At 42.7% G+C, this 10962-nt stretch overlaps 1 protein-coding gene across 1 annotated transcript; it reads left to right on the forward strand.

Annotated features, from left to right (window-relative positions):
• Positions 1 to 210: 210 nt before the first annotated feature.
• pitrm1 (pitrilysin metallopeptidase 1) lies at positions 211 to 10802 on the forward strand. Its single transcript, XM_069175457.1, has 27 exons — positions 211 to 370; positions 1197 to 1302; positions 1741 to 1847; positions 1990 to 2141; positions 2235 to 2349; positions 2501 to 2597; positions 2927 to 3087; positions 3286 to 3412; positions 3528 to 3616; positions 3747 to 3875; positions 3968 to 4081; positions 4567 to 4663; positions 4984 to 5118; positions 5396 to 5534; positions 5781 to 5897; positions 6000 to 6129; positions 7081 to 7201; positions 7443 to 7519; positions 7607 to 7772; positions 7969 to 8069; positions 8283 to 8403; positions 8902 to 8952; positions 9186 to 9298; positions 9451 to 9576; positions 9827 to 9972; positions 10300 to 10402; positions 10571 to 10802. The coding sequence occupies exons 1-27, from the start codon at positions 324 to 326 to the stop codon at positions 10662 to 10664; spliced, it is 3081 nt and encodes a 1026-aa protein (XP_069031558.1). The 5' UTR covers positions 211 to 323; the 3' UTR covers positions 10665 to 10802.
• The last annotated feature ends 160 nt before the right edge of the window (positions 10803 to 10962 follow it).

Consider the following 10962-nt stretch of genomic DNA (forward strand, 5'->3'; position numbering starts at 1 on the left):
TGCGCCGTCAAGGTTTGGTAACCTGGAGACGTGACGTAGCTCAGCCAATCATATCTGTTCTTCTTACCACGGCTGGCCAATCACAGACAAGGACGCATCGAGGTGGATGTTCCGCTTGCGGGTGTCGAAACATTCGCTCGCCGTCTTCGTAGATCTCCAAGTCACGTGGTCGGCGCAGCTGGGCTGGAATCAGCTGTGAGATCTGCGATAGGCTCAGCGGTGTTGCGGCCATTTTTGTTTTTTTGAAAAACGTGTGTCACGTCTGACACGTTGAGCCGAAATAAGGACGGCGATGCTGGTCGGACTTAGCGACTAACGGAACCATGTTTCTGCAAACGAAGGCGGTTCTCCAGAAACTTCGGTATCTCGGGTAAAGCTAACTGACGGTGGAGCGCGGAGCTAACAGAGCCTCTGCATGTTTTCAGAGCAGTTTGTTTGTTTGTTTGTTTGTTTGTTTGTTTGTTTGTTTGTTCCTGTCGACTGCTCACGTGGCACGATGACGTCTCTGGACGCGTGGGACGAGATATTCTGATATTTGTTGATAACAGAGGAAACGCGGCTTTAAGCTGATGAAACAGCTGATGCGAAGCTAGCTGGAGTCTGTCACTGATGATGCGCAAAGTCACGTGACGTCACAGTTAAAGTCCTTAAAACAACAGATGATAAAAGTTAAGATCTCAGTTTTTCACCATTATTTTGAGACAAAAACTGAGGATTTGCAGTGATAGATGGAAAAAAAAAAATCTGTGCAGTCCAATTCTTTCATCTTTTTGTTGTTGATTTTTTTAAATTGATCTGTACAGCAGTTATGTTTTTAATGTTTAACCTTCAGGTCCTACTTTTAAATAGCTGATGATGCTGTTGAATTTCATGTAACTTAATCTGTCGAAGAATTACTGTTTATATTGGAACTAGTTTTTCTCTGATTTCTGTGTAAGAAGATGCCAAAGCATATAATCTAAATCTGTTTAGGCAAACATTTGTGACTTATTCTTTCTTTGTGGTGTGTATACCTGTGACTGCTTCGGTTGCCGTGGTTACTAGCCCCCCACCATCCCATGAATGAGAGCCTCCTTCTGCAGCAGGACTGAGGGAGAGGGACCAACCTGGAAGTTGTGCTTGTTTTAAAAGGCTCAATTAAACCCACCAAATCTTTCACTAATCATTTTATTTTTTTTATTTTTTTCCCCTTCAAGTTTCAACGGTCGGCAGCAAACATGGAGGCTGAAGAGCACTTCGGCAGCAGAGAGGGCTCTTCAGTACCAGCCGGGGCAGAACATCCACGGCTTTACGGTCAGAGAGGTGAGTAGACTGACGTCGGTGCGTCTTATTAAATCTGATGAGTTCTGTTTTAAACTCCGGTGGAAGTGAAGTTAATGTTGTAGCAGCACTGTTGAGGTATAAATGTGTAAACAAGCTCTTTTCTGGTTAAAAACCCAACAAGCGGTGACTCCAGCTGCTCTTTGTGTCCCTCTGCTGTAAACATGGAGAAGCAAGCGTTCAGTTTTTATACTCAACACATATCTGGAACAAAATCCGAGAAAGCTGCAGGTCTGCTGCAACTCTCAGCTCCTTTAAAATCAAGCCTGAAGACTTTTTCTTCGGCTTGCTTAATGTTTTAATCACTTCTTCTTCATTGTTTTTAAATGTCCTCATATTTGAATGCTTTTAATGCTGTTGTTTTTTATGTGAAGCACTTTGAGATGTGCTCTACAAACTAAACTGGCCTCGCCTCTGCAGGTTGTCGCGGTCCCCGACTTGTTTCTCACGGCGGTGAAGTTGACCCACGATAAAACCGGAGCTCAGTACCTGCACGCGGCCCGGGACGACTCCAACAACCTCTTCAGGTCGGCACACGTCTTCAGGTCTTCAGACGTCCGGCGTGACGGCGCCGAGTCGCGGCAACCACGTAGAAAAAAAGAAAAGCAGGACTCTGCTGCGTCTCAGTCCTGTCTCTCTCTCTCTCTCTCCCGCCTCCCTGTGGTTTAGTGTCCAGTTGAGGACGACCCCCATGGACAGCACGGGTGTCCCGCACATCCTGGAGCACACCGTGCTGTGTGGATCTGAGAAGTATCCCTGCAGAGACCCCTTCTTCAAGATGCTCAACAGGTCGCTGTCCACGTTCATGAACGCCTTCACCGGTACGCAGAGCTTTTTTATATGTATTATGTTGCTGTAAGAGTTGAGAATTTAAAAGAAATTGTTTGTTTGTTTGTTTGTTTGTTTATGAGCAGCCAGCGACTACACCATGTATCCGTTCTCCACCCAAAATGGGAAAGACTTCCAGAATCTCCTGTCAGTCTATCTGGATGCGGTTTTCTTCCCTTGTTTACGGGAGCAGGACTTCTGGTGAGTTTTGACCTCCTGCTGCAGTTACAAATGAATACAATTCAAATAAAATAAAAAACAGAAACTGAGGTGTTTTAGATCTGATGTTGTGAATGTGGGTCAGTTCACAGTACAGTCACAATGATAGAAAGGAAGTGTGAATATTTTCCAGGCAGGAAGGCTGGAGGCTGGAGAATGAAACGACCACCGACCCAAACTCCCCTCTGGTGTTTAAAGGAGTCGTGTTCAATGAAATGAAGGGAGCTTTCGTAAGTCAACACTTTCTCAATCACCTCCACGCAGCTTCGTGAAGCACCGTGTTTTTTAACACTCGAAGACACACTCAATCCATTAATCCTGCTCACACATAAGAATGTAAAATGTTTTTTTTTCGTTTTTTTTAAATAAAAAAATAACTCAAAAAGGAACCAAATCGTAACGCTGCAGAATTACAGCACAAGAATCAAAAGTTTTTACGTCATGCGTTATGAAATTAATAATCCTCAGAAGTGCCAGAATGTGAAATGGTAATTTATTTATATATATATATGTGTGTGTGTGTGTGTGTGTGTGTGTGTGTGTGTTTTTATTTTTGCAGTCGAATAACGAGCAACTGTACGCCCAGCACCTCCAGAACAAGCTGTATCCGGACCACACCTACTCCGTGGTGTCGGGAGGAGAACCTCTGGCCATCCCCGACCTCACCTGGGAGCAGCTCAAACACTTCCACGCCACACACTACCACCCCAGCAACGCCAGGTTGAACGGGCACACGCACACACACACACACACACACGCACACACACACACACACACGTAGAAACCATGAATCCAGCTTTTAGGCACCAGAAATATTGGTTTAAAGTTTTCTTTTTTTTAAAGTGTGAGAAGGTGGAACCTCGAGCATCTTGTATTATAAATAAATGAGAGTTTATGTTTTTGTGTTTAAACATTCAGGTTCTTCACTTATGGAGATTTGCCTTTGGAGAATCATCTGCAGCAGATCCAAGAAGAAGCTTTGTCCAAGTTCCAACGCATCGACCCGAACACACAAATCCCCCCTCAGCCCCACTGGGCCAGTCCTGTAAGAGAACTATTGTACTTCCCACAATGCACTTCTCCTCTTTTGCAAACATGGTTTACATTTTTCTAGACATGAAAAGTTGAGTGTTGACTAACGGGTGTGGATGTTGTCCCAGAGAGAGGACCGTGTGACCTGCGGCCCGGACGCCATGGCTCCAGATCCCGCCAGGCAGAACACGCTGTGTGTGAGCTACCTGCTGGGAGAGTAAGAGCTCGTCGTCTACTTCCTGTTGAGTTTCACCGAGACATCAGTGCTCAAAACCTTCAGATACTCAGAGTGTGAGAAACGGGAAAGGTTTGACCCTCTGACTTCTGGTTCCCGTGTCTCCGTCCAGCATCAGTGACACGTTCGAAGGGTTCACGCTCAGCCTGCTGTCCTCTCTGATGATCTCTGGACTCAACTCTCCCTTCTACAAATCTCTCATCGAGCCCAAGATAGGAACGGACTTCTCCTCCGTCGTTGGGTGCGTGCATGAGCTTTAAGATAAACAACAACCAAAACCTGCCTTTCAGCCTCCGTCCCCATAAATATAAATATAAACGTTCTGTCCTGCAGATACGACGGCAGCACCAAAGAGGCGTCCTTCAGCATCGGGCTGCAGGGAATGGCCGAGGCCGACACGGAGAAGGTGAAACAAATCATCAGCCAAACCATCGATGACATCATACAGTAAGTGTCGTGGTCACCAGCTATCGTTCAGGTTTATCTGAGGAGAACGTGAGTCTGTTGTTTTCACGCAACACTTTTCAAAACAGGAGTTACAAAGGGAAAGAAAAGAACGAGAAAATTCTACACTGGAAAATCTTTCAATCGTAATTCGAGGCCCAAACAAAGTCGTCACTATTTTTCCGACAGTTTTTATTTTCGTTAACATTCTTGCCGGTTGGTGTTCATCGTTTAAGTTTCAACACCTCATCAAGTCAAAGAAAATTAAACCTACGAAAATGTCTTTCAGAGATTTGCTGATTCGTCCAAAACAACTTAGAATATAGTAAAAACGTCTTCTTGCATTCTTTGAAAAGAAGCTGTCTGATTTTATTTAGTGGGATTGTTTTTAATGAGCACTGGTGGAATATAAATCTCATCTACTTGAGCATTTGTACTTGAACATCGAATACATCTCAGACTTAAATCCTGTACTTTTTATTCCACAGGACCGGCTTCGAGGAGGAGAGGATCGAGGCTCTCCTCCATAAGATCGAGATCCAGATGAAACATCAGTCCACTAACTTCGGCCTGTCTCTGGCCTCGGTGAGTTCACGGACGTTTACCTGCGACCTTGGTTTTGTTTTCACACTTGCATATTTCTAAAGCTCCGTGTCGGCGGTGTGTTTGCAGGACTAACAAAGTTAGTTTGTGTTCTCTGTTTGTTTTCTTTTCTTTATACAAATAAAGATTGTAAACATATTTATTGTCCTTGTGCACCGAGCGGTTTATTTGCTGATTCTCATCCTGTTACACGTGTTGCTATAATTCTGTTTTTTTTTCATTATTTTTTGTTCGATCTTGAGTGTTTTTCATCTGTTGGTTTCTTCATCCTTGACATCGCTGCTGTCTCTTCTTGTTATTAGTACATCGCATCCTCGTGGAACCACGACGGCGACCCGGTGGAGCTGCTGCGTATCAGCGACAGCGTTGCAAAGTTCAGAGAAGCCCTGAAGGAAAACCCCCGTTTCCTTCAGGACAAAGTCAAATTCTACTTTAAGGTGAACAAAGCACAAAGATATTTTTCTTTGTGTGTCTCTGGTATAGTAATTATGTCTTTAATAAGTGGCTGGAAAATTATGAATGAACAATTACAGGCTGTGACTAATAAAATATTTCCTCTATAATTAAATACAGTTAAACTTTATTTCCCTGTTTTATTTCACTGCATCTTTTGGGAAGGAAACTGCTCACCAGGACAGAAACATAAATGAGTTCAGCTCAGGTCCCTTTAGTTGAATATTAATGCTGATTTGTGCTCATCAACCGTCCCTGCAGGAGAACACGCATCGACTGACGCTGGCGATGAGCCCAGACGAGACCTACATGGACAAACAGGCCAAGGCTGAGGAGGAGAAGCTGCAGAAAAAGATCCAGAATCTGTCTGACAGCGACCGGAAGGAGATTCACGAGAAAGGTAACAACAACTTCACGAGTATGGAAATTGAACTTTTGTCCACAGACTTCAAACTGCTCTTCACGTGTTCAGTTGTTTTATGGCTCTTTATTTATGTTTTTCTCTCTACACAATATACTTAAAATAAAATTTTAAAAAATGTAAGTCTTAATGATAGACTGAGCATTTCTGATCAGAACCAGAATAAGCTGTACCTAAATATCCACCAGACGTCACAGTGGTGTGTTTTTATTTCTTCTTGCTAAGGTTTGGAGCTGCTGGCTGCTCAGAGTAAAGCCCAGGACGCCTCGTGCCTCCCCGCCCTCAAAGTGTCCGACATCGAGCCGACGATCTCCGTCACTCCCGTTCAGATGAGCTCTGCGGGTACGATTCTGTCCGTCTGCTTCACAGACTGTTTCAGGAACCTGTTTGTGTCTGATGGAGCGATTTATTTATTTTTATTTTTATTTTTATTTTTTTCCACAGGAGGCGTGCCGGTTCAGCTCTGTGAGCAGCCCACCAACGGTTTGGTGTACTTCAGAGCCATGTGCAGTCTGAACACGCTGCCGGAGGAGCTCCGGCTTTACGTGCCGCTCTTCTGCACTGTTATCACCAAGTGAGTGAACCTGTTAGTCTGCAGGAGCGTAACGAGATCTGAAGATTTTGACCCTTTCACCATTCAGTGCTTTATGAACCAACTGTAGAGGTCGACTTTGTAGTATAAGGATTAGAGAACTGGACTGATGCACTTCCCTGGTATTAGTGAGGACCAGTTTGGCTGCAGCTGTCTGATCAGGTTTTTAAAAGACCTTTATTATTATTATTATTATTATTATTATTATTATTATTATTATAACAATCTACCACATATAAAACATTTGTACATTTCTTTACGCCCTCCTGAGACATTTTAGATCTTTAATTCTTGATATATTCTTAAAATATATTCTTGAAGTGTTAGTAGGCTGGTTTTGTAATTGTGTTAATATGAATTGTAAAATGTTTTTTTTTTTGCTTGGTTTGTGTTTTTAATGCTCTTTCACTCCAAAAACAAGAACTGCAATCAAGTCTTTGTTTAATTTCTAGATAATTTTGGAATGAATGAAACTACAGTCTGTATTACTGTGATGAGATATGTTAGTTTTCTGTCAGGTAGAACAGAAGAGGCTCAGGAATGGAGCCCTGAGGAACTCCACGTGTTGCTTTCATGTGTAATTCACAAAGTCCCTGCTCTTCAGATGGGATTCGAACCGGTTTATCACTGTGTTGGAAACCCAGACCAAGTTTTCCAGTCTGTGTAGTATTTTTGGGGTTGTTTATCTCGGCATGTTGCTGTTAACCTGTTAAGAAAACAGCCTTTTCAATGACTTTACCAATTATCCAACACTGCCAGAGAGAATCCATAAAAAGCTGTTTTTCCTTTTATTGAATTAGATGTCCATCAGATTTGTGATCAGTTTATGTAGAAGTGAGTAGAGACGTTTTTGAAGTCGGGCCTTCAGAGGAATATTGACCTTTTTCTAATGTACCGAAACACCTAACGTGGTGATTTTGTGTGTTTTGTCAGGATGGGCTGTGGCGCTCTGGACTACAGGCAGCAGGCCCAGCAGATGGACCTGAGGACAGGGGGCATGTCTGTTTCCACCCAGGTCATCCCGGACTCCACCCACCTGGACACGTTTGAGCAGGTCGGTGCCAGATGGATGTGTCTTTGAAACCAAACTCCCAAAGCCCCCACAAATAAATGCATCTCTTTATTTTCAGTCATCTCTTTGTGAAGTTATTGTTTGGGCGTCGTGCTGCAGTGTAAAGATGTGAAACTGTTTGATTCTCAGTGCATGTTGGGATAAACTGAAGAAACTCGACATTATTATTTCTTTGCAGTGATATATTGACCTCTAAATGTCCATTGGCTCCTCTCCGTTGCAGGGCGTCCTCCTATCCTCCTCCTGCCTGGAGAGGAACCTTCCTCACATGTTTCAGCTGTGGAGCGACTTATTCAACAAGTGCGTCCTCCCAACGATCCGACAAATTCACATCTCCAACTGATGCCAGAACAACAGAAAAACAGTTGGTTTTATTTTGTCATTCAGGCCCCACTTCGACAACGAGGAGCGCCTCAGAGTGCTGGTGATGATGTCAGCGCAGGAGCTGGCCAATGGCATCTCCTACTCTGGTCACATGTACGCTATGACCCGGGGGGGCCGTCACCTGACTCCAGCAGGAGACCTCGAGGAGACTTTCGGTGGGATGGAACAGGTGAGGACCTCGAACTCAGACGATGTGCCGGATGTTTCAGGGCCAGAAACATGTTGTGATCACATAAAGTCACAAAATGTTGTTGCTATAAAGTGAATGAAAATAATACATGTAAAGGTTATTAAGAAATAACAGTTATTTTCTCCATTTCTGCGAGCTGTTGTCAGTCTGTGTTGCACCTGTGTTTGAACTTCAGGTGAGGTTTATGAAGAGGATAGCCGAGATGTCGGACCTCAGCCAAGTCGTCCGAACGTTACCCCGGATCAAAAAACACCTTTTCAACCTGGACAACATGAGGTGGGTTCACATCACACCTGCGAATACGTGAAGGAAGGTCTGCTTGTCTGTTTTGATCTCTTTGGGTTTTCTGAGCAAAACAAATTTGCATTTCAGCTGCTTGTGTTGTTTTTTTCTGCTGTTTATGTTTTTGTAGATGCTTCATTATATTTCACTATAAATTATATTTTTAAAGACTGCTTGTCTGCGTATTTATTTATTTTCTCCTGACAGGTGTGCAATCAACACAACTCCACAGAAAATGTCCGACACCACAGCGGAGCTCGAGAGTTTTATGAAGGACGTCGCCGGGAACAGAAAGAAACGCAAAGCGGTCCGAACAAATATCGTGAAGGTGAAGTTGGACCTGCAGATTAGAAATACGCCGGAGATATAATTGCTTTAAACTGAATGTTCACATGACGGCTGCCTCGAGTACCCTGCCTCTGTTTGGAGAGTCGGTTGTCCTCTCGGAAATTAGCGCAATATACACATGACCAGTAGGGGGCAGTACGGAGATCTAAAAGTGTAAAATCTGCAAGTCTAAATAGAAACAAGTCCGGACAGCTGATGGCGTTTTGTCCATCTGTGATCTCAGAATCAGGAAAGCAGTGACGCTCTCAATTGTCGCCATGTTTGTTGTTTTAGAAAATCCAGATGATCTAATTACATCCTGGTTTCTCTGGAGGCCCTCTAGTGGCGTAACACAGTAAACGTTTCTTAACGCAAGTGCGTGGTTCAAAAGCAGGAATATCTGCAGCCTGAATGTTTCTCGCCTCGACTTGTTGAACAAAAAAAAAAAAGTAAACTTGTTTTGCTTTCTTTAATTTATTTGTATTCCTTTTTATCGCAGAAGCCACTCGACCCCGAAGACGACGCCGGCCCAAGTAGGAAACTCATATCTGTAAGTTCAGTGTTTACCGACGTTTTCATTTCTCAGTCTGCTGATCGCCATCGAGAAGTTGTTCCTTTTAGCATTTCATTTTACATCACGGTCATGTTCAGTTTATTATAATTACTAAAAAATAAACAGGAGTTTGTGCAACATAATTAGAGAAATGGGTAAACAAATGGATGACATTTTTCTGATCGTCCGATTTCTGAATTAAAGGTGAATTTGATGTTTTGACTTTCCAGGAGACGAACTTCCAGCCTTGTCAGATGAAAACTTTCTTCCAGTTGCCTTTCCCTGTGAACTTTGTCAGCGAGAGCATTCGTACGGTGCCGTTTTCCCACGAGGATTATGCCAGGTAACATCATCAATACAAGACCACCATCTTTAATAATTTATTACAAATGAAAATGAAATTGACAAAAATAGCGAACTTTTCAAAAACAGTTTATTTAATGTGAATTTTGCGTTTGCTCTGGTGTTAACTGTTCTCCATGTTTTGTTTTTTAGTTTGTGCATCTTGGGGAAGATGATGACGGCTAAATATCTCCACGGACAGATCCGGGAGAAGGGCGGAGCCTACGGGGGCGGAGCCAGGATGGGAGGAGGCGGCCTGTTCTCTTTTTACTCCTACAGGTGAGCTGAGGTTCACCATAAAGCTCACACATTTTTAAGCAGCATTGCTATAGGAAATTAATCAATATAGTCACGTTTGCTAATTAAGATTTAATGTTTCATATCTTCATTTGACATTTCACCATTTATAGTTCATATTCCTGAGAATAATAATATAATAATAATAATAATATAGATAAAACTTGAGTTTCGATCTACGATGAGATTTTCAGCGTGTTTGACTTCAGTTTGTGTCTCTTGTGCTTCTCAGGGATCCAAACTCGATGCAGACGTTGTCCGCGTTTCGTAAAGGCGTCGACTGGGCGAAGTCGGGACAGTTCACCCAACAAGACATCGACGAAGCCAAGCTGTCCGTCTTCTCCGCCGTGGACTCACCTGTCGCCCCCGGAAACAAAGGTGAGTCTCCGACTGACCGACGTGATGCGTCCTGACAGCAGCTGCACGGATCGTTCTGCATTTTACATTTTAATACTGGCAACTTTAAATGTCAGGAATTATTTGATAAATCTTCAGAAAGGTCTCATAATAATGAGATATCCTGTTATTAAAAGTTCTGATATTTACAGTGAATTTCTTTTACCTTTGACATATTTTCCCAGGTTTTTGTTGGATTTTGAGTTTCTCCTCGTTCTTTAGAGTCATTCATTTACGAGTTTTAACTGTTTTAGTTGCGGCTGTGATTGTTATTTGCTGCTTTAAAGTCTTTGTGTCTCTGTGCTGCAGGAATGAGTCGTTTCCTCGGTGGAGTCACGGACGAGATGAAGCAGAATCACAGAGAACGACTCTTCGCTGTCGACCACAAAAACCTGGTGGACGTGGCTGAAAGGTAAAACTGTCAAATCCTGCAGACTCGAACAGTGAAAGATTCTGCTGATAGAATTACTGCTTTAACTGAGTTTGTATAATTCTGCAATGTGGAAATATTTGAAGAAGAAAAAATAAATCTCTTTATCTCGAGTATAAAGCCCCTGTTGTTGTTCTGGATGTCCTGCAGGTACCTCGGTGTCGGCCAGAGGACGTGCGGCGTCGCCATCCTCGGACCGGAGAACAACACAATAAAGAAAGATCCTTCTTGGATCGTGAAGTGAAACCGTCAGTAGGTAGTTTTCTAACGAAAGATTTTTTTTTTTCTTTTTTTTTTAAATGGTGGCAAAAAAAAAATCTGAAATACACAAAAGAAAGAGACCTCATCAGTGTTTGTCATTAAAAAGAAATACTCTAATCAATACTGTCTATTTATTCTCCTGTGTATATATTGATGAAGATTAGATGTTAAATTATAATATTGAAACACAAAATGCTGCGTCAGCGCTTTATTTCATGAAACATTGAAAGATTTTGGGGTAAAAAAAAACCTTAACTTTTATACTGTGTGTTTTCTCTGCA

This window comes from Embiotoca jacksoni, unplaced genomic scaffold (assembly GCF_022577435.1).
Source record: "Embiotoca jacksoni isolate LCO1_2020_lvr unplaced genomic scaffold, fEmbJac1.0.p SCAF_67, whole genome shotgun sequence".
Classification (NCBI taxonomy): Eukaryota; Metazoa; Chordata; class Actinopteri; family Embiotocidae; genus Embiotoca; species Embiotoca jacksoni.